General features: G+C 68.1%; 3 protein-coding genes across 6 annotated transcripts; 2 read left to right on the forward strand and 1 right to left on the reverse strand.

Moving 5' to 3' along the window:
• The first annotated feature begins 342 nt into the window (after positions 1–342).
• Positions 343–7,601, forward strand: CORO6 (coronin 6). Of its 4 annotated transcripts, XM_084273023.1 has the most exons (12): positions 343–473; positions 2,441–2,640; positions 3,270–3,392; positions 3,879–4,008; positions 4,116–4,297; positions 4,471–4,590; positions 4,828–4,947; positions 5,382–5,486; positions 5,593–5,738; positions 6,449–6,506; positions 6,610–6,840; positions 6,970–7,601. In XM_084273023.1, the coding sequence occupies exons 2-12, from the start codon at positions 2,443–2,445 to the stop codon at positions 7,090–7,092; spliced, it is 1,536 nt and encodes a 511-aa protein (XP_084129149.1). In that variant the 5' UTR covers positions 343–473; positions 2,441–2,442; the 3' UTR covers positions 7,093–7,601. The 4 variants fall into 4 exon arrangements, with proteins under 4 accessions (XP_084129149.1, XP_084129147.1, XP_084129146.1 ...); XM_084273021.1 differs by lacking the exon at positions 4,828–4,947; XM_084273020.1 differs by lacking the exon at positions 4,471–4,590.
• A 1,114-nt stretch (positions 7,602–8,715) lies between these two features.
• On the reverse strand, positions 8,716–15,817 carry ANKRD13B (ankyrin repeat domain 13B; the record flags this gene model as incomplete). The annotated part of the gene is made up of 14 exons (XM_084272970.1): positions 8,716–9,096; positions 9,319–9,479; positions 9,614–9,766; positions 9,871–10,028; positions 10,176–10,306; positions 10,384–10,448; positions 10,517–10,598; positions 10,694–10,760; positions 10,885–11,074; positions 11,206–11,349; positions 11,618–11,663; positions 11,751–11,875; positions 12,123–12,258; positions 15,707–15,817. The coding sequence occupies 14 exons, from the start codon at positions 15,815–15,817 to the stop codon at positions 8,716–8,718; spliced, it is 1,950 nt and encodes a 649-aa protein (XP_084129096.1).
• Positions 15,818–17,138: 1,321 nt separating this feature from the next.
• On the forward strand, positions 17,139–27,034 carry GIT1 (GIT ArfGAP 1; the record flags this gene model as incomplete). Its single annotated transcript, XM_084273093.1, has 22 exons — positions 17,139–17,570; positions 17,851–17,935; positions 21,143–21,276; positions 21,368–21,480; positions 21,572–21,677; positions 21,782–21,868; positions 21,986–22,116; positions 22,219–22,313; positions 22,429–22,471; positions 23,026–23,074; positions 23,186–23,258; positions 23,922–24,019; positions 24,114–24,225; positions 24,316–24,443; positions 24,518–24,670; positions 24,761–24,988; positions 25,103–25,156; positions 25,439–25,525; positions 25,631–25,704; positions 25,794–25,976; positions 26,110–26,173; positions 26,299–27,034. The coding sequence occupies 22 exons, from the start codon at positions 17,139–17,141 to the stop codon at positions 26,509–26,511; spliced, it is 2,742 nt and encodes a 913-aa protein (XP_084129219.1). The 3' UTR covers positions 26,512–27,034.
• Positions 27,035–27,148: the final 114 nt, after the last annotated feature.

The following is a 27,148-nucleotide window of genomic DNA, read 5'->3' on the forward strand; positions in this document are numbered from 1 at the left end:
GTCTTCTGCTGCGCTGGGCCGAGGGCACCGGGGAGGGAGAGGAGAGGAGGGAAGGGGAGGGGAGGTGGAGGGGCACCCTTGTGCCCCCCGCTTTAGGGGAGGGAGCGAGGGCCGGCTGTGCCGGGACTGACCCCATCCCTGCGGGCAGAGCCGAGGGGGGGGCAGGCAGGGGGCCGGGGGCCGGGCAGGGTGCGGGGGCAGGCGGGGCCGGGCCGGGCCCCCCCCCCTCCCGGTGCCCGCCGCGGGGGGGTTGTGCCGGCCCCGGCGCCCGGCTCGGCTCAGCTGTTCTCTGCGGCAGCGGCACTGCGCGGTGCCGAGCCCAGCCGCGCCGGGCGGAGCGGAGCGGGGCCGCGCCGGGCCGGGCCGAGCCGAGCCGGGCCGGGCCGGGCCGGGCCGTGGGAGCGCAGCGGGGCCGGGCCGAGCCGGGCGGAGCCGAGCGGGGCGCAGCGCCGGGCAGGAGCCGCGGAGCGCAGGTGGGAGCCGGGGCGCGGGCGGGCCGGGGCCGGCGGCGGGCACCGGGAGGGAGGGAAGGGAGGGAGGGAAAGGAGGGAGGGGGGCGGCGGGGCGCTGGGCTGCGGCCCCCCGGCCCCTCGCCCGCCCGCCGCCCGGCAGGAGATGGCTATATTTGGAAAGTGACCTCCGGTCGTTCCCGAGCAGCCGCTGCGGATTCAATTGTGGCAACGTAATGGCACGGCCGGGGAGCGGGGCGCGGGGCTGTCCTGCCTGTATCCTGCCCGTATCCTGCCCGCACCTTGCCCGCACCCCGCCTCTGTCGCGCCCCTACCCTCCCCCCCACCCCAGCCCCTCGCCAGCACCCCGTCCGACCCTGCTTGGACCGTGCCCGCACCCCGCCTGCGCCCTGCTAACACGCTGCCCGCGCCCCGTCCAGCTGCCATGCCTGCGGCTCGCTAACACCCAGCCTGCACCCCACCTGCACCCCGCCTGCACCCCACCTGCACCCAGCCTGCAGACCGCTAGCACCCAGCCTGCGCCCTACCTGCACCCCACCTTAACTTTGCCTGCACCCCATTCAGCGCTGCCGAACTCTGCACCCCACCCACACACTACCCCAGCCAGCCCACACCCCGCTCAGCGCTGCCCGCACCGCATCTGCACCTCACCTGCACCCCACGCCCTGCCTGCACCTTGCCTGCACCTCGCATGCTCCCTGCACAGCCAGCCAGCCTGGGCACCCCTCCCCTGGGCACCCCAAGCTTTGCTCCCGCTGGAGATGGATGAGGTGTTGCAGAACTGTCCCCTGCAAAGCCCCCTCACTCCTCCCCGGGCAGGGGGCTGTGCCTTTGGCCATGGGGGCAATGCCAATGGTGATGGTGTCAGGGCTCCAGGCCCCCTCAGCACCTGGGTCTGACCCACACCCGCTCTGCCAGGCCAGGGGCAATGCTGAAGGACTGTAGGGTCCTCTGGGGACACCCAGAGACTGGGCAGATGTGGCTTGGCTCCGTGCCACACATGCCCTGGCCCAAGGCCACCAGCCCCACAGCCTGGGGCAGTGGTGTCCAGCCCTCAGGGCCGTGGTCTCATGGCTGGATACGGCCCCTGGCAATGGCCAGAGCCCCAGAAGAGCACAGGGGAGTCCCTGGAGTGGTCAGTGGCTCATGGGTGCTGCAAAGCCTCAGCTTTGGGTGTTTTGGGGACCTGAGAGACTCAGTGCTCCCCGGGCAGGTGCCAGGAGCGGCACAGGCTCAGGACAAAGGCAGGTGGATGCAGGCAGCGTGCCTGGCTGTGCTGAGGGCTGAGACGCCCCTGGAGCTGTGCTGAGCACAGGGGGCTCCTCTGCACCCCAGTGTGCCCATGGGGCCGTGCTGGGCCTGGCCCTTGCTCGGGATGATCATCAAGCAGGTGGGTTCGGGTGTAGAACGGGTGGCACACGCAGAACCCCGGGGGGAGGCTTGGGGTGGCCAACACCAGAGGCACAGCCTCTCTCCTGGGTCATGAGTCAAGCCAGGCAACCTGAGGCCACCAGCACAGGATGAGACACAGGAGGACAAGTCACATCCTGACACGTGGTACCTCCGTGCTGGTCCCACACTCCCCTCAGCTCGCTTCTTTGGCAGCTGCCCATGTGCCAACCCCAGTGCCAGCTGTGGGGCACGGCACAGCTGCCCGTCATGGCATGGCCATGTCCCTGCCCAGCTGTCCAGCAGCTCTGGCTGTAGGATGCCCGTGCCCAGCACTTGCAGCACCCCCCACTCCCCTGCACCAGGGCTGCCCCTGGTCCCTGCTGGGGGGTCGGCACCACGTTGGGCACCATCCTGCATGCTCATCCCCTGCCATCTCAGCGTCCCCACACTTCCCCCATGCCCAGGGTAGGGGGGGAATCTCTCAGAATGTGGAGCCTGAAGGGGCTGAAACCCCTCCATGCCGTGCTGGGGTGGGGTGAGAGGGGTCATGGTCATGGCCTGACCCTGTGCCCCCGCAGCCATGAGCCGCCGCGTGGTGCGCCAGAGCAAGTTCCGGCACGTCTTCGGGCAGCCGGTGAAGGCTGACCAGATGTACGAGGACATCCGCGTCTCCAAGGTGACGTGGGACAGCTCCTTCTGCGCTGTCAACCCCAAGTTTGTCGCCATCATCGTGGAGTCGGGCGGTGGGGGGGCCTTCATCGTCCTGCCCCTTGCCAAGGTGAGCCGGGAAGCTGGGGATGGGGGGGAGACACACAGCTGCTACCCCAGTATGCAATGGGGGAGACAGGCTGATGGGCTTTGCTTTTGAGGGGCTGCTGGGGCCCCAGAGCCCCCCAGGTTTGCCCTGACAGCTCCATCCTCACGTGGAGGCTTGGGGCACAGGCGGGGCCTGGGGTGGTGATTGACACCAGTGGGGGATGACATCCTGGGGGCAACCGAGGTGATGCAGTAAACCCCTGTTTGCTTCCTCCCTGGCCCAAATTGCTGCAGGGGCACACAATGCCCAGGGAGCATCCCAATGGGATGGGGGTCTGCCCTACCCACCACAGCAGGAGGGCTGGAAGGGGGTCCCCAGCCCATACTTCCCACGAGAGGGGACACAGAACAACCTCTCCTGGGGCACATCATTCCCCTCCATGTCCCTCCGGGTGAGCCCCACTCCCACTGCCTCAGTTTCCCCTGTCGAGGCAGGTGCAAAGTTCTGGCCACCACTGGGAACCCTTCTGTGTCCCCACTCTTGTGCCACAGCCCCACATGGTGGCCGGGCTGGGGTTTGGGGTGGGAGGGGGAGCTCCCACAGTGTCCCCCTGGCCAGGGGAGACTCATCCCAGCGCCTCGGTGTTGCAGACAGGACGGGTGGACAAGAACCACCCCCTGGTGACGGGGCACACGGCGCCTGTGCTGGACATCGACTGGTGTCCCCACAACGACAACGTCATCGCCAGCGCTTCAGAGGACACCACCGTCATGGTGAGGGGCCGGACCCTGGGCGGGAGGGGTTGGTGGGTGCTGGGGGAGCAGCACGGAGCATCTCCCCCCCTCCCTTCACTGCCTGCGAAGTGTCACTGGCCTATTTTTAGCCCCAGTGCCATGCGTTCGCGCTGGCGGCGGCTGCTCTCTCCATGATGCAGCAGTTTGTGCTAAATATACCCGCCCTGGCGACTCAGCACCCAGGAATAGCTGGGGGGGGGGGGGTGCGGGGGGGAGGATGGAGGGCTGGGGGCTGCATCCCCCTTCCCTGTGCCCACCAGCACCCCAAGTGCCAGAGATGCACCCCGGCATGCAGTCGCTGCTGCTGTCTCTGTGCCACCCCGCCTGCAGGCTGAGCCGGGGTTAACGAGGAGGTTAATTGGCTCCAAGGCGCTCAGCCGCTTAGCGCTCAGCCGCAGGGTGATCCCCAGCACCCCACCCTCCACTCCCTGTTCCACTCCCCTCCCTCCCCCCCCACCTTCCCAGGTATGGCAGATCCCCGACTACGTCCCCGTGCGCAGCATCACGGAGCCCGTGGTGACGCTGGAGGGCCACTCCAAACGGGTGGGCATCATCTCATGGCACCCCACCGCCCGCAACGTCCTGCTCAGCGCAGGTAAAGGGGTGGGGGGGGGGGGTGGGTGTCTTGGGTCACCCTCCTCTGGGTGGGGGTGGACCCTGTGGTGTGACATGTGTGACGATGTGTGGTGATGTCCTCTGCAGGCTGTGACAACCTGGTGATCCTCTGGAACGTGGGCACGGGGGAGATGCTGCTGGCGCTGGAGGACATGCACACCGACCTCATCTACAACGTGGGCTGGAACCGCAACGGCAGCCTCCTGGTCACCACCTGCAAGGACAAGAAAGTCCGCGTCATCGACCCCCGCAAGCAGCAGATCGTGGCGGTGAGTGTCCCCTGCCATGTGTGTGTGTGTGTGTGTGTGTGTCCCCACCCCCCCAAAACCATCCCACCGTGGGGTCGTGTCCCACCCCGGTGCCTGCCTGACCCTACTAACCTCCCGCACCCACACCCCCCCCCCTCTGTCTCTGGTTCTTAACCCGCTAACGGCCGGCGCAGGAGAAAACCAAACCGCACGACGGCGCCCGGCCCATCCGCGCCATCTTCATGGCCGATGGCAAGATCTTCACCACCGGCTTCAGCAAGATGAGTGAGCGGCAGCTGGGCCTCTGGGACTTGGTACGAGACGGAGGCGCCCGCCCAGCCAGCGCCGCCCCGGGGACCCTACGGAGCCGGGGACGCGCGGGGTGCCGGGGATGCTGGCGTGCCACCCGGGAGCTTCGCGCACTCCCCAGCAGCAGGACTCAGCAGCGCTTTTAGGGGACAGATCCGGACCCCCCCCACTCCATTTTCCATCACCCACACGCACACCCCCCCCCTCTGCCCAGTGCTGACTCTCTCCCCCTCCCCCCCCAGGAGAGGTTTGCCCCCCACGAAGGGCTGAGGCCCGTGCGGGCCATCTTCACGCGGGAAGGACACATCTTTACCACGGGCTTTACCAGAATGAGCCAGCGGGAGCTGGGCTTGTGGGACCCGGTAACGAGGCCGCATGGAGTGCTGCCCCCGACCCCCCGCCCCGGGAACTTGGCCCCACCGCATCCCCCATCCCCCTCCCCAGGGATGGGGTGCCCACTGCATCCCCCCTCCTCTCCCCCAGAAAAAGATGCCAAGTTCCCAAGTGTGCTGTGCTGTGCTGGGAATGGGGAGAGGGCTGGTGGGGGGTCAAGGAGTGCTGGGAGGGAGGGAAAGCCAGGGTGGTGAGCACTTGGTGATGCAGGTAAGTTGGGGGGGGGGGGGTAGGGAGTGCTGGTGTGGGGCCATGCCAAGCTGCATGCCTCAGGGATTGTGTACTCCAAAGTGGGGACGAGCTCCGTCCCCACAGTGTGCCGTGGCTAATGTGTGTGACTAACTACAATGGGGGTGTTGGGGCCACCACTCACCCCCCCTCCCCCACCACTCCGGCCCCACAGAACAACTTTGAGGATCCCATCGCCCTGCAGGAGATGGACACAAGCAACGGGGTCCTGCTGCCCTTCTACGACCCTGATTCCAGCATTGTCTACCTCTGCGGGAAGGTAATCCCCTCCCAGGGCAACCCCTCCCCTCCCTCCCTATCCCATCCCATCCCATCCCATCCCTGGGGTGCTGGGGCTGGCTGACACCCCATCCCCACACCCACAGGGGGACAGCAGCATCCGGTACTTTGAGATCACGGACGAGGCGCCCTACGTGCACTACCTGAACACCTACAGCAGCAAGGAGCCGCAGCGGGGCATGGGCTTCATGCCCAAGCGTGGGCTGGATGTCAGCAAGTGCGAGATCGCCAGGTGAGAGAATCATAGAACCCCAGACTGGGCTGGGTTGGGAGGGACCCCAAGGGTCACAGAGCTCCAACCCCCCTGCCACAGGCAGGGCCACCAACCTCCAGGCCTGGAGCTACACAAGGTTGCCCAGGGCCCCATCCAACCTGGCCTTGAACCCCCCCAGGGATGGATGGGGCACCCACCCGCTTCTCTGGGCACCCTGTTGCAGCCTCTCACCACTCTGTCTTTAAAGAACTTCCCCCTAATATCTAATCTATCCCTTCCCTCCCTCAGCTTCACTCCATTCCCCTTGTCCTGCCAGTCTCTGACCTTTAACAAGCCCATTCCCCTCCTGTTCCTCTGCTCCCTTCAGGGACTGGAAGGCTGCAATGAGGTCCCCCTGCAGCCTTCTCTTCTCCAGGCTGAACCAGCCCAGCTGCCTCAGCCTCTCTCTGTAGGGGAGCTGCTCCAGCCCTCTAATCATCTCCGTGGCTCCTCTGACCCCTCTCCAACAGTCCCACATCTTTCTTGTATTGGGGCCCCAGCTCTGGGCACAGGACTCCAGCTGCGGCCTCACAAGGGCAGAGCAGAGAGGGACAATCACCCCCCCCCTGTACCTGCTGGGCACCCCTCTGCTGATGGAGAGCTGGGGGAAAAGCTGGGGGGGGGGTAGGTTGAGAGGGAATGGTTTTTGGGGGGGGCAGCCAGTCCCTGAGCACCTCTGCCCCATGCAGGTTCTTCAAGCTCCATGAGCGCAAGTGCGAGCCCATCGTCATGACGGTGCCGCGCAAGGTGAGCTCGGGAGGTCCTGGGGGGACAGGGGGAGGTCTGGGGGTGGGGGGTGGGGGGATGTTAGCCCATCTCACTGCTGTCTCCCTCCACCCCCCCCCCGCAGTCAGACCTCTTCCAGGACGACCTGTACCCCGACACACCGGGCCCTGAGCCGGCCCTGGAAGCAGATGAGTGGCTGTCGGGGAAGGATGCGGAGCCCATCCTTATCTCGCTGCGGGACGGTTACGTCCCCGTCAAGAACCGGGAGCTGAAGGTGGTCAAGAAGAACATTCTAGACAACAAGCCCCCCCCGGGCCCCCGCCGCAGCCACTCCACCTGCGAGCCTGACCTCTCCGTGAGTGTCCTGGGGATGGGGACTTGTTCTCTCAGCCTTGGGCTGGGGCTGGGGGAGAGGGGGAGTGGGGGGGGGGGGGGGGCAGAAGGGGCTCCTCGGTGACCCTGAGGTATCCCCCCTTCCCCGCAGCAGCCAGCCTTGGAGGAGGTGCTGGAGGAGATCCGTGCCCTGAAGGAGATGGTCCAAGCGCAGGAGAAGCGCATCTCCGACCTGGAGAACAAACTCTGCCAGTTCGCCAACGGCACGGACTAGCGCGGGGCCACGGCGGGGGCGAGGACTGCCCCAGCCCCCCCGGGATTAAAGCCAAGACCCCCCCACAGGGCAGGAGCCCAGAGCCGTCTTCTTTCCCCAGGCGCCGAGGCTGCAGGGAGGGGGTCGGACACCGACACCCCCTCCCACCCACCCACTGGCATCGGTCACATCCAGCTTCCAGGGTGACCCAGCACATCTGGTCCCCACTGCAGCGCCCAGGGTGGGGGTGGGGGGAGGTGAGGGGGTTCTTATTTCAGTCTGGGGCTGCCGAGCATCCTTCCTCGGGGACCTGCAAGCCTGCCACCAGCATCCTCCCAGGACTGGGGGGGCTGCTGGCTTTCCCCTTGGCCAGCATGTGCCCAGGAATGGTGCTACACTCACTCCCTTTCGCCCCCATCAAGCCCCTCGCCTTCCCCGCACCACGTCACCCCCTGGGCGGGGGCTCCCAACCGGCTCTGTGCTCCTGGGACCCTTCTTTAATAAAGGGTTGGCCACCCGTGGGGGTGGGTACCAGCACTTGGAACTGCTGTGCTGGGGGGGGGGGGGCCCTGCCTGCACCCCACACCCCATACCCCACACCCCACACCCCTCACCATAGGCAGGGAGAGGCCGAGATGAACATGAAAGAGCATTTATTGGTGTTGGCCGTGGTTGGAGCTGCTCTGGCTCCCCCGGCCCTGGCCCAGACATCGCTTTGTGGGGGTGCATGGAGGGAAAGGGGGGGGCTATGAAAGTCCCAGGGGAACGAGCCCGGCCCCCCCTGCCCCCGCAGCCCCCGGCCCCCCGTGTGCAAAGGAGGAGCAGCCCCGGGCGGGGGGCCGGGGTTAGCACCATTTGACATAAGGTTTCTCTCGGGGTCAGTGCCCGGGACAAGGGGGTGCAGCGCTGCCAAGGTGAGGGGGAGAGGGGGGGGGGGGGCATCCGAGCAGGGCAGAGGGGTGCGAGCAAGGTGGTAAGGGGAGGGGGGGTGTGGCACTGGGCAGCCTTTCACAGGCACCCCCCATGGCTGACCCAGCGGACCCCCAGGTTGGGGTGGGGGTGGCTGTGCAACCCCACGCTGGCTGTGGGGTGTGACGGGGGCTGAGCCTTCCCCCTCCCCGTTGGCAGGCAGAGCAGCTCCCGGGTAAGTGCACTTGGTAGCGCCTGGGCAGGGGTTCGAGGAGGCTGGGCAGACCCCCGAGACCCCACGTGGCTGACAGCCCCCCCCTCCCCCATCTGGAGCAGGATGTGCCCCCCACCCACCTTCCTGGGGCAAGGGGCCGAGCAGCACCCCATTGGGCGGTTGGAGGGGGATAGGGCTGTCCCAGGGGTGGTGTACAGCCCATAGGGTTGCCCCCCCCGCCAGGTCCCTGCCGCCCCATCTATGGGGTTGTTACCTACCCCCACCTGCCCTGCTGTGGGCTGCCCCCCACCCCACACCCCACACCCCAGTACTGCCCCAGCTCTGAGGATACTCTCCCCCCTGCCAGAGCCGAATCCTGCACCCCCACCTCCTCCTTTGCCCTCCGCAGTGCTTGGGCTAGCTCCCCCCACCCTGCTCCCCACCCGCGTCCCCGTACACGGCTCCAGCCACGTCACCATCCCTGTCGGGGTGGGGTGGGGGTGCTCAGTGGGGGCTCAGCGTCACTTCTCGGTCAGCGAGAGCTGCAGGATCCGCTGCAGCTCCTCTTCCTCCTGGCGCGTCCGGCGTTCGGCCTCCTCCTGCTCCCGCGCCGACAGCGCCATGGCCAGCCGCAGCTGCTCCGCGTAGCTGGGGAACAGGGCGCTGGGCCCCCCACCACCCCCCCCTGGGGCTGGGGTGACAGGGGGCCGAGGGGCTGCTGTGTGCTGGGGAGTCCTGGGGGGTGGCAGGGTCTCAGCGGGGGTCTCCCATGGGGCTGGCACCTGCTCCCGCTCCCCCCGGGGGGGCTGGCCAGACCTTACCAACCTGTCTCCCCGGCGCCCCTCGTGCGACATGGGGTGGGTGCCCGGCTTGCTGTTGGTCAGCGCTTCCCAAATGGTCACCTGCAGCCAGCAGCAGAGCGGTGCTCGGAGAGGACTGCCCCCCCCAACCCCCATGCTGCCCACCCCACACACTCCCCCAGCACCCCAAAACCCATCCCTCCAGCATGAGCTCAGCCACTGCGGGATGCAGGGTGGGGTGAGCATCCTGGGGCAGCATCAGGACAGTGGGGCACGGGGGTCCCCCAGATGAAGGGGAAGCAGCGGGGGTGGGGTGTTGCCCACCTGGTCATACTCGCTGCCAGCTTCCAGCAGGCTCTGCTGGATGGCGAACTGCAGCAGGTCATCCTCATCCTCGCGCAGGGCGTCTTGGTGGGTGCCCACCACGCTGTACCCCCGCGGCACCTCGAACAGGGCCGGGTCCATCTCACACACTCGACATGAGGCTGCACAAAGACAGGTGCTGGCGTGGCTGAGCACCTGGGCACCTGGCTGCCTGTGTGGTCATCCCCCACTTCCCAGCCAGCCGTTCCCCCACACCCCCCCGCCCCCGCCTCCACCTTCCCAGGACCCCACATACTCAGGGAGCTGGAGCTGCTGACACTGGAGGAGTCGCTGCTGGGTGAAGGTGCCTCGCTGCTGGGGCTGTGCCGCAGGGAGCTGACGGGCTCGTCGCACCCGTTGAGGTTCCCAAAGGTGATGCGGGCATTGAGGATGTGGAAGATGGGGATTTCTGGGGGGGGGGGATGGGGGAAAAAAGCAGGAAGGGAAGCTGTCTGTGTCATGGTGCTGGCCATAAAGAACCCCCACACCCCCGCCCCCCCCCCGTCCCCATACCGATCTTGACAGGGAAGCCGGGCGGGAGGCGCAGCGTGATGAAGTCCCGCAGCTTGGCAAAGAGTGCGTTGCTTATTGCCATGAGGTCAATGATGGGGGCAACCTGCTCACAGAGGGACAGCGGGTGGTCCTCACAGAGCCACAGTTTTGCTTTGAACCTGCTGGGGACAGGCGCCAGGCTGGGGACCCCTGTCTGCCCCCCACCGTGGGGGAGCTCTGCAGTGGTCAGGAGGGACCCGGGAGGGGGGGGGGGGGGGCAGGGAGGGGGTGGTGTGTGTCCCCCAATTCACTTCTTCCCCCCTCACTTCTGCGTCTTGGTGGTGAGCTCCATGGGCCGTCCCATGTCCCGGTTGCCCAGCTCGAAGTTGGGGTTGAAGTACTCCTCGGGGGTGATGGCAGTGGGATTGGCGTGGCTCAGCGTCTGCGTGATCAGCGTCTGCAGGACAGCCCAGCAGGGTGACAGGGGGTCCAGCCGCGGGTCAACCCATCCAAAGGGACCCCCGACAGACTCACCCCATTGTTGGGCCCCACATGCTGCTCGGCGATGCCCAGGAAGGACTGGAGGGGAGTCTTACTGCCTATGGGAGAGGGGGTGAGGGCTGGAGCCAGCGCAGCGCCCTGCCCGCCCAGCCCGCACCGGCTCCACCTTTGCTCTTGCCCTTGTGCTGGTCTGAGAGGTGTTCAGTTCGCGTCCGCGTGATCAGCTCCACATTGGATGCGCCATAGACCTGGCCGAGAAGGGGAAACACCAGTGATGACTATCCCCCCCCCAAACTGACCAACATCACCCCTCCAGGAGGCTCAGATCGCCCTGCCCCCTCACCTTGGCCTCGTACCCATTCACCATTTCTGTCTTCTCGCTCCTCCAGCCCAGGATCCCGGACTTGTTCCTGGGGTGACACAAGGCACCGCGAGCGATGGATGGTGTCGCTCGGACAGCCCGAGGTGCAAGCAACTCAGGGTGGGGTGGGGCTGCCCATCCCTGGGGTGGGGTCTGTGCTGCCCCCAGCCTACCTCTCAAAGGCGATGTTCTTGGTGTCAAGCTGGGTGGTGACGACGGGGGCCGTCAGCCGCCCCATCACCTGCTCCTCGGTGGGCTGCACAGCAGCCAGCAGCACCTCCTGGTCGTGGCCGGCCAGGGCCAGCGTCTCCGAGTAGACGACTCGCCGGTCGTGGTCAATCTCCATCACCACTGCACTGGTGTCTGGGGGAAGGGCGGGGGGGATATCAGGGTACACAGGGACAGTCACAATCCACCTGGCCCCAGCACAGAACCAAGGGGGGGGGGCCCTACCCTGCTCCCTGGTGAGGGGGGACACGCTGGTGCTAGCTCACCTTGTCCCCGAAAGACAAAGCTGCGGTTGCCCCTCTGCCAGGTCATGTGGTCGAAACCCAGCAGCGTCGTGTCTACCCGCAGGTTCTGGCCGCTCTTCCACACCTTGTAGGTGTCACTGGGGCAGATCTTGGACACCAGCGGCACTGGGGAGAGATGACAATAGCCCAGCCAGGGATGGGGCCGCCCTGCACCCCTGGGTGGGCTGCCAGTGCCAAGCCGGGTGGGAGATGTGCCCAAGAAACCCAGCACCTCCGTGGGATGGGGTCCTACAAGCTTGGGGTGTAGGGAGACAAAAGGGCAGGTGTCCCCCATGCTGGAGATGGATGCTGGGGCTGGGAGCAGCACCAGAGATGGGGAAGGCTCTGCTGGGAAATTCCTGCTCCCCCCTGCTATGCTCCCCCCTAAGCTTACCCCAGCTGGTGAACTCCCACTTCATCTCCACGTAGAAGTCCTGGGCCTGCAGAGAGCACAGCGGGGTCAGGAGGAGCCCGTGCGTGGGGTGTCCCCTCCCACCCTGGCAACCCTGACGGAGGGTGGGGGGCACCTTGCGCAGCTTCTCCAGCAGGATGGGGATCCCGGCCAGGCGCTTGATGGCTCTCTGGTAGTCGCGGTAGCGCAGAACCAGCTGCACCAGCTCCAGGTCGCGGGTGCTCACGGCTTCTTGCAGGACTGCAGGGCAGAGAGGGGCAATGCCCAGGGGGGCACAACATGGCACAGCATGGCTCAGCATAGCATAGCATGGCACGGCTTGGCATGGCCAGCTGCTGCAAGGAGCCATGTGCACATAGCACCACAGGACCTGACCCCTGGGGATCTGCAGCATCAGGTTAGGCATGGCCACGCTGTGCCCACCTCCATGTCTGTGCCCAAGCCGGAGCAGCGTGGCAGGGGACGGAGGCAGCGAGATCCCACTCACCTGTCCAGCCACTGCGGTTCTCCTTGCCCACGTCGGCGCCATGCTTCAGCAGCACCCTGGCGCACTCCAGGTGGCCCAGCGTGGTGGCCAGGTGCAGCGGGGTGCGTCCTCGGGGGTCCAGCTGCTCAATGTCAGCCTGACGGGAGGTCGTGGGCTCAGGGGACACCAGGACGGCCGATCCTTGCCACCCCCCCCTCACCCAGTGCCCTCGTGCAGATGTGAGGCTCCCAGCTGGAGCAGCCAGGGGAAAGCAACCGACACTTGGCAGCATTTTGGAAAGCATCCCCTCAGCTCCCCTGAGAGACATACATGCTCTGTACCCCAAGAGGGTCTCCCTGCCCCTCCCCCAAAGCCCCTGCCAGCCCTGTGAGGAGGTGGAGAAGAGCGCTGGCTGCCAGCGCTGAGTGTGGCTCGGCAGGGTCTGGCTGGGCTGCACCTACCACACATGCATGGAGGAGGGGCGTGGGGTGGGAGGGGGGTCACGGGTGCCCCCCCGGTGCGGTGCATGGAGCTCTGCACAGCTCGATGCAGACGCAAGCTCGGGAAAAGCCCCCACCTCTGGGACTGGCCCAGTTGCCAGGCAGCAGCTGCCGGCAGCCCCCCTTCTGCCAGCCCGGGAGCGCGGCGGGCGACGTGGGCTGCGACGGGCGCACGTGTTCCCCTGCCTGAGCCGGGGGCGGGCGGCTGCGTGAGCGGAGCGGCTGCTCAGAGGATCCCCCGGGCCCTGGGGAGCTGCACGCTGGGGCTGCGATTGTTTGTGCCAAGCCTGGAGCCTGGCACCCAGCCAGCCCCGAGGAATTCCTCTCCCACCGATGGGGATGGTGGGCAGCCCGAGCACCCGTGGGCCCCACTACCCCACGTAAGGTGCAGCCCAGGGCTGGATGGAGAGGCAGAGCTGGGGTGGGAGGGCAGCCTCTGTCCCCCAGTACCCACAGAGGGACAGTCAGATGCTGCCAGGCAGGAGGCAGCAGGGATGAACCCCAAATCAGGGGCTGGAGAGTCCGCTCCCACAGGCGTAAAACTGGGGTGCAGTGCCCAAAAGTTCTGCCTGGGACCAGGCACCCTGGAGGCTTTTGGGGCTGGGCAGGGGTGGGGTGTGGGGTACAGCAAGTCACCGTCTTGCTCTCAGGCAGGTCCTGCTGTCCCTCTGCCCTGTGGGTGTCCCCATCCCTGCCCTGGCTGTGAGCATCCCTGCGCCGCTCATCCCCAGGGGCTCTGCAGGCAGGGGGGACCCCCTGGGCTGCCCACACCGCTGGAGCAAAACAGCCCCCCCCCCTGGTTCCCCGGGAAGTCAATGCGCTGCTCCAACGCTCTCCAGGCGACTGCTGCTTCTTAATTGCGCTAATGAAATGACTCTAATTAAAGCAATCGCCCCCCAGCCAGGGAACGGGTGCTGCAGGCTCAGCAGGGCTCCCCAGCCATGGACTCACCCCAGCACCGGGTTGGGACAAGGGTCCCCGCTCCAGGGACACGGTGCTGGAGCCAACCCCGGGGGACACAGCGTGACCCAGTTTTTGCTGGCGAGAGCTCAGTCCCGGGCCCTGGCACTGGGATGGCTCCAGCTCGGGGGCTGCAGCACAGACCTCCAAGTGCTGCCTGTGTCCTGTGACACCCACCCCGGGGTGGGGACAGGGGTGGCTTTGTGATGGCAGCACAGGACCGCAGCTTGGCAGCTCCTCCTGTGCCCATTGGGCACGTGGCACGGTGCATCCCCTCTGCTGGGGTTGTCCCTGGAGTGGGGGACCCCAGCACCTGCTCCCGGGTGGCAGCAGGGGACACAGGCCAGTGCTGGGTACTGCTGTCCCCGTGCAGCCCCAGGTCCCTGCCGTGAGCAATGGGGCAGGCCGTGGTGTGGGGGGGTCCTGGCACAATGGGCTCCCTGTCACTGCCGGCCACGTCCTCGTGCTGTCCCTGCCACGGGGACCTGCTGGCCCTCACTCCCCAGGTGGATGCAGGCGCGGAAGGGGGGACACAGTGATAATTCAGGGTTGACCCATACAAGGCCCTTATGGGGACATGGAGAGGAGCAGCGCTGCCAGCTGCCCCAGCACTTCCCATCCCCAAACACCTGCACATGGAGGGGGGCCATGGGGCACTGCTGCCCTGCATGGGTCCCCATGGTGGCGGGAGGGCAGACCCCCCAGGCAGGGGCTCACCCAGCCCCCAGCATCACACGCAGCCCCAGCCCCAACCTGCTTACCGGGGGGATGCTCTGGCAGGGAGAAGGGCTGAGCCATGTCCCCAGATGCCCTGGCCAGAGGTGGGGGGCTCAGCCTGGGTTGGCCCCCACCTCCTTCCCCCAAACCCCTACCTGCCTGCAGCACCCACGGGTCGTCCTGTGCACCCCTGGGACACACACAGGGATGCGCAGAGGGCTGGCTTCACTCTCACCCTGCAAATGGCAGCAGGGGCCACGGCTGAGCCCCTTGGCTGGCCGGGCTCGGGGGGGGAAAGGGGGTTGGAAATCCTCTCTGCAGGCATGCAGGGCCAGAGCCCCACTCACAGCCCCTGCATCTCCCCGCGCCTGCTGAGCTGCCGCCGCCTGCACCCAGCTTTGATCTCTGCCGCGCCGGGCTCGTGGGAAAAATGACCCCAAATTACCACGGAAATAAAACCGCTGGCGATGGGGTGGGGTGTGTGGGGTGGGTCAGGGTGATGCTGGTGCAGCCCCCCCCCCCCACCCGGCTGGCCCCCACAATGGAGGCGGGTGTGGCGGGAGCCATCGCCTGCATCCTGGCGGGAGCATCACAGCACGACGCTCCCCCCCACCCGCCCCTTTTTCATGCATTGCCAGGGTCCATCCGGCACGGCCCTCAGCACCCCAGAGTGCCGGGAGCTGGGCCGGGGGGAGCAGGGATGCTCGGCACAGCCTCGCTGCCGGCCTCCCTCCAGTGCCTGCGGTTTCCTGCGTCTTCAGGGTTGGGTTTTAATTACCTGAATTGCAACGCCACGGGGGAGAGGGAGGCTGGGAACCCGCCTGGGGACTTGCCCGTGGCCCCGCTCTGTCACAGGCCAGCTTGGGGTGGGGAGAGGGGTGAGGGGGGGGTGTCCCCGGCTGGGAGGCACGGTGGGTCCTCTCACCTGCTTGGCCTCCTGAGGCTGGGGGGCTGTGCCCCAATAGCGGCAGGGCCCTACGTCCTCCCCGAGAGGGGCTCAGCCTGAGGGTGGAGAAGGTGGGGGCTGATCCCCAGGCAGGGCTGGCAGCACCCTGAGAGGCGGGTTGGGGGTCGTGGGGGCCTGCAGAGGCCTAGCAGGGAGCCGGGGACACGTGGGAAGGGATGCTCAGCGCTGCGTGCGCCGGGGGATGCAGAGGACCCGCGGGTGGTACCCACATCTCTCTGCCAGCCCCGGGGGTAGCTGACACGGTCCCGGGGTGCGGGGGGGGAGGTGGGGGAACACACGACACACGACACGTCCAGCGCCCTGACAACCCCGGGAGAGACCCCATGCCCCCAACCATCATCCTGATCTCAAGCCTCATCCTCATCCCAGCCCCGAGCAGGAGCCCGGGCTGCAGCCCGGCGGCATTGCATCAGCCCGAGCCGAACCGGGCCATGCCCGGGGGTGCCCCCCCGCCGCCCCACCTGCTTGGCGCTGAGCTCCCGGTCCAAGTCGCGGGCGCGGTTGTGCCAGACGAGGTAGTGCAGCGGGTACCTGCCCTCCGGCCCCTTCCTGCCTGAGCAAGACGCGAGCATCCTCCGTGCATGCTGGAGCGGCGCGGCGGGCGCGGCGGGCGCGGCGCGGGGCGGAGCGGGGCGCGGGGGGGGGGGGGGGCGGCCCGGGGCGGGGCGGGCACGGCACCTCCCGCCCGGTGCTTCCCCCGCGCCCCCCTTCCCCTCCCCCCACCGCCCGGCCTCATGGGACTTGTAGTTGCCCTGCCCGGCATCGCCCCCTTCTCCCTCCTCCTCCTCCTCCTCGCCTCCCCTCCCGCAGCACTCAGCCCATCACCGCGGCTCCCGACCCCTCGGGGGTGGCTGCAAAGGGTCACTCCGCTGGCACTCAGACACCCCCCCCCCCTTTCCAAATCCTCCCCCAGGCTCATTTCCCTGCCCCCCCCCCCCCCCATGTGCCAGTGGGCCCGGGCACATGGTGGGGCAGAGGCGAAGGCAGCGGGCAGGGGCCGTGCGGGGCACCGTGCGGGGGTGGGTCCCAAGCCCCCCCCCCACCCCCGGGCAGCGGCAGGCTCAGGCCCCCGGCCCCGTTTCCTTTTCCGCCTGCGTTTCTCCGGGGCAGGCGTCGCATTTTCCGGCTGCCGCCCGAGAACAATGCGAGGCTGGGCCTCCGCCGGCTGCCTCTGCCTCCCGCCGGCGCCACGCTCCCAGCCCCCCGGCCCGCTGCCCCCCACCCTGCCACGGGGGCTGCTGCCCAGGGGGGTGATTATTCTTTGCTCAAGCCAAGATGAAGGCAGCGGTGGTCACATCTCCTTGCCCTGGTCCCCCCGTACAGCATCCCCCCCAGCTCCCCACTGGCCCTGCTGCCCCATGACGTCATGAGCCTTCTCCCCCAGCAACCAGCCGTGAGGTCACCCACGGCGCAGGCTGCGCAGCCTGGCCCATGGGGGCAGGGGGGAGGATCTGGTCCCACTCTGGTGGCTCCTGCTTGGGGTGGCTGTGCAGAAGGGGGGGTCCAGCCCCCCCTGCATGCCTGCAGGGCCCCAAGGTGATATTGGGGTGTCACCCACTGCTCCAAGTGCCTAGAGAATCCCAGAGGGGGCGACAGACCCCAAATGAGCCCCAGTCTCCCCGCCCCCCCAAATCCTCTGCTGAACGCCCCAGGGAGGCTGTAGCCCACCCCACACATCCCCAGTCCAGCATCCTGCCTGCACTTGCTGGGGTAAGGGGGGAACCCTGGTGTCCTGGGACCCCCACCCACACTCAGCCTGCCCACACCGCACCATGGGTGCCCCTGGGATGGGGCCAGGGCGGGCAGTGGGATGCACAGGAGTGGGGTGCACAGACCCAGAGCTGGCTCTGGGAACAGGACAGAGGGGTGCCCAGGACTGGGGCAGGACGCAGGATGAGCGCCCAGAGCCAGCGCTGGGGTACCCAGAGCCAGACTGGGACTGTGGTGCGCGGGACCCGGTGCCGGGGCCAGGACCAGGACCAGAAGAACCGGGGTGCCCAGGACCCAGAGCAGGGGTGTAACCAGGACCAGGGCTGCAAGCAGGACCAGAACACTGTCCTGGACTGGGACTGGGACCAAGAGGACACCCGGGACTGGGGTCAGGAGGTGCCGGGGAGCAGCACCAGGGCCAGGGGGGGATGCCCAGGACCGGGCGGGGGGTGCTGGGGGCTGGAACCAGAACGGGAGGCGGTACCGGGGACCGGCACCCGGGGCTGCCCGGAGCCAGGAGCGGTGCGGAGGCAGGTGTCGGGGCGGGTGCGGATGCGGAGGGGGGGGTTGGCGGTGGTGGCGGCGGTGGTGGTGCGGGAGCCGGGCGCGGCGCGGGTGCGGGGCGGTGCCGGTGCCGGTGCGGGGCGGTCGCGGCGGCGCTGCCGGTGGCGGGGCGGGGGCGGTGCGGCCCCTCCTCCGCCGGGGCCGGGCCTGCGCCGCTTCCTGCGGAGCCGCCGGGCGCTGGGAGCAGCCGGCAGCCCCCGGCGCGCCGCGGCCCGGGGCCCCCGCCGCCGCCCCCGCCCCGCCCCGCTGCCCGGCCCCTCGCCCCCCCCCACCATCCCCCCCCGGCGGGCCCGGGGGCGCCGCCGCCGTCCCCCCCCCCACGCTGGCGCAGAGGCCCGGGCCGGGGCCCGCCTCGCCGCTGAGGATGTCCCGGAAGGCGCCGCGGGCGGAGGTGTGCGCCGACTGCAGCGCCCCAGGTAAGGGCCGCCCCCCCCCGGCCCCGGCACCCCCCGTATCCCCCGGTGCGCCCCCGCAACGCCCCATCCCCCCGACAGCCTCCCGCGCCCCCCCATCCCCCCGGCGGGGCCCTTCGCACCTCGTGTTGCCCCCTCCCCGGAGCCCCCCCCCACACTCCTTCCACGCCCGCCCCCTCTTCCCCGAACCTGCCTTGCGCTGCCCGGTACGGCCCCAGCCACCGCGGGCTCTCTCTACCCCCGGTACAGGCCCCGCCAGCCCCCTCTGTGCCCCCGCTACGGCCGTGGGCTCTGCATGAGGTCCCTCTGCACCCCGTGGTGCCCCCCCCCCGCCCCAGTACATCCCCGGGCCCCCCCCCGTGAGCCTCCAGCGCGCCCCGCGGTGCGCTCCCCGGTATGCTTCAGGGAGCCCTTTGGCATCTCCTCCTACGCCCCTCAGTGAGGCCTCTGCACCCTTGGGTGCCCCCGGACCCCCCACCCTTCTGGTGGGTCCGCTCTGCACCCTGCACTGCACACCCTCGGGACATCCCTCGAGCCCCCTCCTCTGCCCCCCCCCCGCGTGCATTGCCCTAGTGAGGCCCCTTGGCCCCCTTGCCGCACACCCTTTAATCACCCAGTACACCCCAAATGTGACCCCAAAACCCTCTGCGCCCTCCTCGGTGGCACCCCAGGGTACCCCCATACACCACCCACAGCCTTTGCGCCCATCAGCGCTGGGGCAGCTGGCACAAGCTGGGGACATGCCGGTTGGTGCCAGAAGCACTGAGGATCCTGAGAATAGTGCAATTGGGGCGACACCCTCCTGCACCCCCCCAGCACCCCGCTGCCAGCACCCACGCTGGCCAGATCTGGGCTCGGTGGTGCCGGCAGGCTGAGCCAGGCTGGCGGCGGGTGTGCTGCAAGCCAGAGCCTGAGCCGGAGCAAGACTATTCCCATCCCCAGCAGTGCTGGTGCCCACAGACCCCATGCTGGGCAAGAGCCCATAGATGTCACGGTGTGGGGGGGACCCCCAAACCCTCATCACGGTAGGGCTGGACCCCTTTAAATCCTGCCCATGACCAGCCCATGCAGCCCCATGGCGATGAATGAACGGGGTTGAGCTTCGAGGCTCCCCGTGAGCCGGCCCCGGAAAGCTGCCCGCGAGCCAAGGCTGTGCCGAAATTATTCCGGCCACGTGCCAAAGGGCCGGATCCTGCCAGGAGCGCCAGCAACACGCGTGGGCGCGGGGCTGCCCTGCCTCCGGGTGCGTCCCCTGTGCTGGAGGGCAAGAGGGGGGTGCAGGGGGGCCTGGAGCGATGCTGAGGCTCCTGCTGGGGAGGGGGGAAATGGAAACCAGTGTTTTTCATCCCTTATCGCCCGGCAGCCATGTGAGGAAATGAGTTATAAAGTCCAGAGGCCGCTTCCTACCGCGCTGGGAGTGCTCGCCGCCACTGCCGGGGATGCGCCAGCTGGCGCTTTGTGGTGGGGTGGCCATGGGGTGCCCTGGCCCCTCTGCCCAGGCTCCCTTGGCCAAATCCCTCTGTGCTGGCCCCGTGCAGGGGTGCTGACTGGCCCCCAACACCTCCCCCCCCGGCCCAACCCAGTGCAGGGCTGAGTGCTGGTGGTCCTGGATCATCCCATGTCCTGGTGCTGGGACAGAGGTGAGCTCTGGGATCCATCCTCAGGCGTGTCCCTGTGCCAGTGCTCCCCAAGTTCCTGTGAGGCCCACCCACATCCCATTGCATCCCAGCTGCCCCTGCAGCGGGAAGGGGTGCCGCTCCGGGGGGGTACCCCGTGTCCGTCTGGCTGTGGGGCCACAGGCAGCCTCGCCAGCCGGCTCCCCCCGCGCGGAGCATCCTGTTCCCGGCAGCACCCCGTGGGCAGCGGGCGCGAAGGCGCAGATGCCGCCGCGCTGGCTGCCAAGGCGCTGCCATCTGTGTCTGCGGGGCTGCCAGGCCGGGGGGGGGGCGCTGCTCTCCCCGCCCCTGGCCACCCCACCTCAGCACCGGGGCACTTCAGCGCTGTAGGGCTGGGTGCCCCCAAAATGGCGTTCCCAGAGGCTCTCCAGGGGGTTTGGGGAGGGGGCCAGGACCCTGTGGGCAGGAAGGAAGAAGGGTTGACCCGGCCGCCCACCTGCCTTCCTCTGCGGTCATGGGGCCATTGTCATCCTCTCAGGGTCATCGCTGCCCACCAGTGTTACCACCCCCTGCCGGGCCCGGCCCCCCCACCCGTGGGGCAGTGTGGTGTTTGTGTAGGCCCTACAGAAACAAGGGGTGGCGGGGCTGGGCAGAGGCTGGCAGGGACTCCTCCAGGGAGGGGCTGCCCAGGGATGGTTTGGCATTGTCACCCTGTGCCTGGCAGTGTGTCATGGGGTGGCACAGCCACTCACTGGCTGCTACCCAGTGAGTAGGTCCCCAAATCCTGCCCTCCATGCTGCCTGGGTCTGTGGTGGCCATGCAGCCACCCTTATTGGGGGCTGGAACCTGACCCCTGGCTGGCTCTAGGACCTGGTTTTGGGGTGTGGGCCTGGGGAGCTGCTGCCTGGCTGGGAGAGGGGCCCCCACGGGTGCCGGGGCTGGTGCCAGTGCAGGGCCGGCGCGGTGGCTCAAACGGCCCTTTGTTCCGGCAGGGATACAAAGGGCTCCAGTCCGGCCAGGCCGGGGCCGGTGGATGGGGCTGGTGGGGGTCTGGCAGCGTGGCGGGGGCTGCGGCACCTGCCCCTAAAGCCTGGGTGCTCTGGGGGGCTGGCCTGGCCTGAGATGCGGATGCTGCAGCTCTGATGACCCACTGTATGTGTGAGCCCGTGGACTGGGGGTGCCCACCCATCGGGGGCACGCTGCCTCTATCCAGGACTCCCCCTCCCCAAATGCCCAGCTGTGGGCTCTTGAGGGTTCACGGCCCCAACGGGTTCTGCAGTGGATCAGGGTGCCCCTGCTTGGGGTGCACTGTCACAGCGCTGGCATCATCCCACTACCCACTGCCCTCCTCATGGGGGAGGCCAAATCCTGCCCCCCCACCCCCCTTTTGGCTGATGCCTGGTTGCTACGGGAAACCTGTGGGTTTTCCCTGGTGATGGGCTGAGCCCCTCACCGTTGCTGGGGAAACGGTCACTGTGGCAACGCACCTCCCCCTAGCAGTATGGAGGGGGGGGGGGGGGATGGGGAGGGGACTGTATGGGGAGGGGGCCTTGGTGGCGGGGACACCCGGTGATGCCCCCATGCCACCCCACAGACCCTGGCTGGGCCTCCATCAACCGCGGGGTGCTCATCTGTGACGAGTGCTGCAGCGTGCACCGCAGCCTGGGCCGCCACATCTCCATCGTCAAGCACCTACGGCACAGCCCCTGGCCCGCCACCCTGCTCCAGGTGGGTGCTGACCCCATGGGCTCATGGAGGGACACATGCAGGGACCCCCACCTCCACTCACCCCCCTACTGGGTCCTGCTCTCCCCTGCAGATGGTTCACACCTTGGCGAGCAATGGGGCCAACTCCATCTGGGAGCACTCGCTGCTGGACCCGGCCCAGGTGCAGAGCGGGCGCCGGAAGGCGAACCCCCAGGATAAAGTGCAGTAAGTGCCCCCCCATGCTGTGGGGAGCGGGTGTCTGCCCTGCCTGGGCGCTCACCCTGCAACCTGCCCCCCTCTCCCCATCCCACCTCAGCCCCACCAAGTCCGAGTTCATCCGCGCCAAGTACCAGATGCTGGCCTTCGTCCACAAGCTGCCCTGCCGCGACGACGACGGCGTCACTGCCAAGGACCTCAGCAAGGTGGAGCATGGGCTGGGGACGTGGAGACCCCCCCCCGCCTCAGCAGCTGAGGATGGATTTCAACCCTCCTTACCCACCTCTCTACCCACCCCTTCCCCCCGCAGCAATTGCACTCGAGCGTGCGGACGGGCAACCTGGAGACCTGCCTGCGCTTGCTCTCCCTGGGCGCCCAGGCCAACTTCTTCCACCCGGTGAGTGCTGGTGGGGTGTCAGAGCCCTGGGGACAGTCCTGGGCTTCATGGGTGGGGGTGGTCCTGGGGCTCCATCGCACGGAGGGGCTGTGGGGCTGAGGCTGCTGGTGCCCGCAGGAGAAGGGCACCACGCCGCTGCACGTGGCCGCCAAGGCTGGGCAGATCCTGCAGGCAGAGCTGCTGGTGGTCTACGGGGCCGACCCCGGGGCACCCGACGTGAATGGCCGGACCCCCATCGACTATGCCAGGTGAGGGTGGGAAAGGGGAGGGGGGGGGTCACCCCTCTCTGCACCACCACCTCTCTCCCTCCCAGTTTAGGGTGGGCATCACCCCTGCCCGTCTTCTCACAGGCAGGCAGCCCAGCATGAGCTGGCGGAGCGGCTGGTGGAGTGCCAGTACGAGCTGACTGACCGGCTGGCCTTCTACCTCTGCGGCAGGAAGCCGGGTGAGCGCGGGGGGTCCTGGGGGGAAAGGGGGTCCTGGGGGAAGGAAGGAGGTCATTCCTGGGGGTGCTGGGGGCAGGGCACAGGGTACCACTCACCACCCCTCTCTTCATGCAGACCACAAGAACGGGCACTACATCATCCCACAGATGGCCGACAGGTGAGCGCCCGACACCCGTGGCCCTGCTGCCATGTCCCGTGTCCCCCCCAGTGTCCCCACTGGGCCAAAAGGGGGGACCCCACTTGCCTTCCTGTGACCAGCGTTGGAGCATCCCTGGGGGAAGGGTGGTGGTGGTAGGAGGTGGGGGGATGTCCACGTGCCCGCGCGTTTAACGTCCACCTTTATCCTGTTCTTCCCTCCGCTGCCTTCTCCGGAGCGCAGGGTGCGCCCAAAGTGCATGGCACAGAGGTATTGTCTGCTCGGCTCTCGGCTCCGGGGGCCCCCCCGTGCTGCTGGCGTGGGCCCCCCCTGCGGCCGCTCAGCCCAGCCTGGCACCTGGGGGGCACCGGGGAAAGATGGGGAGGGGGTGTGTCCCGCTCGCCCCCCTGCCACCTTGTCCCCCCGTGCCTGCCTGCCTGCCAGCCCTGGTTGGTGAAGCCCCCCCCAAGCCCAGGGGTCTCTCTCATGGTGGGGTGCAGCTGGGGGCTGTCTCAGCAGGGGTGGGCCAGGAATAACTCCTACCTTGTGTCTCCTTCCCCTCCCTGCACCCCCAGTCTGGACCTCTCTGAGCTGGCCAAGGCAGCCAAGAAGAAGCTGCAAGCGGTGAGTAGGGGACGGGTCAGGACTTGGGGGGGGAAGGAGGAGGAGGAGAGGGGTCCTGTCCGCTCTCCCCCCACCCAAACCCGCCTGATGCCGTGCCCTGTCCTGCTGCAGCTCAGCAACCACCTCTTTGAGGAGTTGGCCATGGACGTCTACGATGAGGTGGACCGCCGGGAGAATGACGCGGGTGAGCGGGGTGGGTGGGATGGGGTGGGGTGCAGCCCCCCCCTCCTTCCCCCCAAGGCTTGGGACGGGCTCCCTGATGCAGGGAGGAGCAGCCAGCGGGGCCGTGGCTGAGCCCAGTGCTCCCCCCCCCGCCCCCACCCCGTGATCTGGATGCGTCCGCCGGGACCACAGGCCCCTCCTTCCTCATTCCTCCGGCCGGGAAGGTTTTCTCGGTGCGAGGGGCCGCTGCTGGGTGCCAGGGCTGGGGTGCTGCCGGAGGTGGGTGCGGACCTCCCCTGCCAAGGGATGGGGGATCAGCCTGGTTGGAGAGCCCTCGAGCTGGGGGGTAGCGGGGTGGGGGGGCTGCCGTGTTTCCATGGTGGGGTGGGCACTGACAGGCAAGCCAAACCCTCTCCCCGCTGGCTGGGGGGGGGTGCCCCAATGGGTGAGGAGCAGGGGTCCCTGTTGCAGGCGGTGGGGGGGACCCCGGCCCCATGGGGAAGGCGATTCCTGTCAGCGCGGCCGGGCTCCGCTCCCAGCCCCGGCAAGCTGGCCCTGTGCCCGCGCCTGCGTCCTGCCGGCTCCGCCGCCGGCCCCAGGCCCTGAGGCCTGCTCACTCCAGGGGTCCAGCCCCCGCAGCCTCACCACCCCTCGCAGGGGTCTGACGCCCGGCCCCTTCCCACAGTCTGGCTGACGACACAGAACCACAGCACGCTGGTGACGGAGCGCAGCGCGGTCCCCTTCCTCCCTGTCAACCCTGAGTACTCGGCCACGCGCAACCAGGTATGGTGTCCCCCCCTCAGGCTCCCAAACCCACCCCCCCATCCTCACACTTGGGCCTCTACTCACCCCCCTTTCCCTCCCTCCGTCCCCCCAGGGCCGGCAGAAGCTGGCCAGGTTCAATGCCAGAGAGTTTGCCACCTTGCTCATCGACATCCTCGGGGAAGCCAAGCGCCGGCAGCAAGGGAAGAGCCTGCTGAGCCCCACAGGTGAGGGATGAGGGGCAGCGAGGTGGGGCTGAGCATCTCCCCCCCACCCCCCCCCTGCCCTGTGCTCAGTACCCACCTGCCCTCCCCTAGACGCTCTCGACTACTCACTGCGGAGCCAGAGTGACCTGGACGACCAGCACGACTACGACAGCGTCGCTTCCGACGAGGATACAGACCAGGAGCTGCTACGCAACGCCTCCCGCAACAACCGTGCCAGGGTGAGCCCCAGACCCCTGCCCTGGATACACCCCCCCGGCTCCGGGACCCCAGCACTGAGCCCCTCTCCCTGCAGAGTATGGACTCCTCGGACCTCTCGGATGGCCCCATCACGCTGCAGGAGTACCTGGAAGTGAAGAAGGCTCTGGCTGCCTCGGAGGCCAAGGTGCAGCAGCTCATGAAGGTGAACAACAGCCTGAGTGATGAGCTGCGCCGGCTGCAGCGTGAGGTTGGTGCAGGGCTGGTGGGTTCCCCCCATATCCCCCCAGCCTTGGCATGCCCCCCATTCCTTACTGATGCAGTTTATCCCTGGCTACAGATCCACAAGCTGCAGGCAGAGAACACGCAGATCCGGCAGCAGATGGGTCCCACACACCCAACCCCAGCCCCCAGCGAGCGGCCAGAGCACGGGCACCCCCCTGGCACGGCCCCCCCGCACCGCCGGGACCGCCAGGCCTTCTCCATGTACGAGCCGGGCTCGGCGCTGAAGCCCTTTGGGCAGCCGGTGGAGGAGCTGGTGACACGGCTGCAGCCCTTCAGTGCCGGCGTGAGTGTGCTGGGGGCAGTTGGGTGGTTTTGGGATGGTGCAGGGGTGTCCCCCCAGCCCCCCGTGGTGCTGAGTCCTGTCCCCACGGGGCCGTAACCTTTCGTGTGTCGCCAGGAGGTGGAGGACGAGGCTCTGTACTCCATGCACATCCCGGCCAGCGTGTACCGGGTAAGGGGGCCGCAGCGGGGGCGGCTCCTGCATGGGACACGGTGGCCATCCTCCTCCTTGGATGTGGTCTCCCTGTCATCCTGGGATGTCCCATCCCCCCGCCACCCTGCACCCCCCGGGTCAGGCCAGGGACCTCCCCCGGGGGATGGTGGCTGCGGGACGTTCCTGCATGCAGGGCAGTGGTGTCCCCTGTGCTTGTCCTCTCCTGCACGTCACTGAGATCCGCTCCGGACCCTTCTGCACCCCCATTCAGCACCAGTTTTCCTTCTCTTCCCACTCCAGATGCGGAAAGGTCCGTCTGCCTCCTCTGTGCCCTTTCCCCCATCCTCCCCGCTGCTCTCCTGCCCGCCCGACAGTGCCCGGCACATGGTGACGTACCAGGGAGTGGGGGGAAGAGCTCCTGGGGTAGGGAGACCCCAGCCCTGCATGGGGATGGGGCTGGGCAGGGCCTGACGCTGCTTCTCTCCCCTCCAGAGCAAGCTGGACCGACACGGCAGTGGCACCGACAGTGACTATGACAACACGCAGGCGGGTGAGGTCCTCATCAGGTGAGTGCTGGGGCTGGGGGACCTCCTGGGAAACTGGGGCTGGCCAGGTGAGTGCTGACCCTGGGGGGGGTGTCGGTTGGTCCCTGCAGCATGGAGGGGAAGCGCTTCGTGGAGCTGAGCAAGGATGAGGATTTCCCCCATGAGCTGGACCTGCTGGATGGGGAGCTGGACCCCGGGCTGCCCAGCACCGAGGACGTCATCCTCAAAACCGAGCAGGTCACCAAGAACATCCAGGAGCTGCTGCGGGCGGCGCAGGAGTCCAAGCACGACAGGTAGGGCTGGGGCGTGGCCGTGGGTCCCCTCTGGCCCCCACCCCCCCAATCTGGCTGGGTTCATGTGGGGCCACCCCTGCATTTGGGAAGCCTCGTGCCTGTGCCAGTGCTCATCCCTTCTGCTTCCCCCCAGCTTTGTGCCCTGCTCCGAGAAGATCCACTCGGCTGTGACGGAGATGGCGTCGCTCTTCCCCAAGGTGGGAGGGGTTGGGGGGGGGAGGGGGGCATCACTGGATGGGGAGGGTCCCCACCAGGGGGACCAGTGGTCTCTGCCAGCTCTCCCCAGTGTGCATCCTGACCCTACTCCTCTGCCCTGCCGCAGAAGCCGGCGCTGGAGACGGTGCGGAGCTCCCTGCGGCTGCTCAACGCCAGCGCCTACCGGCTGCAGAGCGAGTGCCGCAAGACTGTGCCCCCCGAGCCGGGCACCGCCGTGGACTACCAGCTCCTGACCCAGCAGGTCATCCAGTGTGCCTACGACATCGCCAAGGCCGCCAAGCAGCTGGTCACCATCACCACCCGTGAGAAGAAGCAGTGAGCACCGGCCCACATCCCCCCACGCTCCCCCGGCCCCTGCACTCTCGGTCTGTCCCTCCCCTCCGGCAGCAGCCGGCACTTGGGGTGAGTGCAGCTGCAAGTGGCCTTTAGCCCATGGGGAGCTGGGATGTGGGGTGATTCCCCCCCACATACACACCCCCACTGCGCTGCCGCGTTGCTGGTTCTCAGCCTGGGGGGGTAGGTGCCTGCGTCCCCCTGTACAGCCCCCCCTGCCCGCCCCCGTGCAGCCCGCCCTGTGGCACGCACCTAACTTATCCTGTACAGAGCCTGTGTAGCTGTCCGTGGCGGCAGTGGCAATGTACCCTCCCCCCCACCCCGACTCCCACAAAAGCCCCTGGCCGGGCGGCTGGTACCCCCAGGGCTGCCCACAGCGTTACACTGGACCGGGGCGCCCGCAGGCCCCCATCCCTGGGCGTCCTGCCCCCCACTCCCCCCACCCGGGGCCGCGCTCCGTACTGTAAGATGTGTCCTTGTACATTTGTATCAATAAAGGTGTGAGCATCGCACGGGGCGCCGGCCTCTGCGGCGATGGGGGGGGGGTGCCATCACCCCGGTGTCTGGCTGCAGGATTCACAGCCTCCCCTGGGTGCCTGTCAGGACTTGGCCACGTGTCCTCC

This window comes from Gallinula chloropus (assembly GCF_964237585.1).
Source record: "Gallinula chloropus genome assembly, chromosome: 19".
Taxonomy (NCBI): Eukaryota; Metazoa; Chordata; class Aves; order Gruiformes; family Rallidae; genus Gallinula; species Gallinula chloropus.

Coding starts and splice junctions, on each gene's coding strand:
- CORO6 (XM_084273023.1), top strand. CDS start 2,443: ATGAGCCGCCGCGTGGTGCGCCAGAGCAAGTTCCGGCACGTCTTCGGG. Junction 6,507..6,609: donor TCATGACGGTGCCGCGCAAG/GTGAGCTCGGGA, acceptor CCCCCCCCGCAG/TCAGACCTCTTCCAGGACGA. Junction 6,841..6,969: donor CCTGCGAGCCTGACCTCTCC/GTGAGTGTCCTG, acceptor CCTTCCCCGCAG/CAGCCAGCCTTGGAGGAGGT.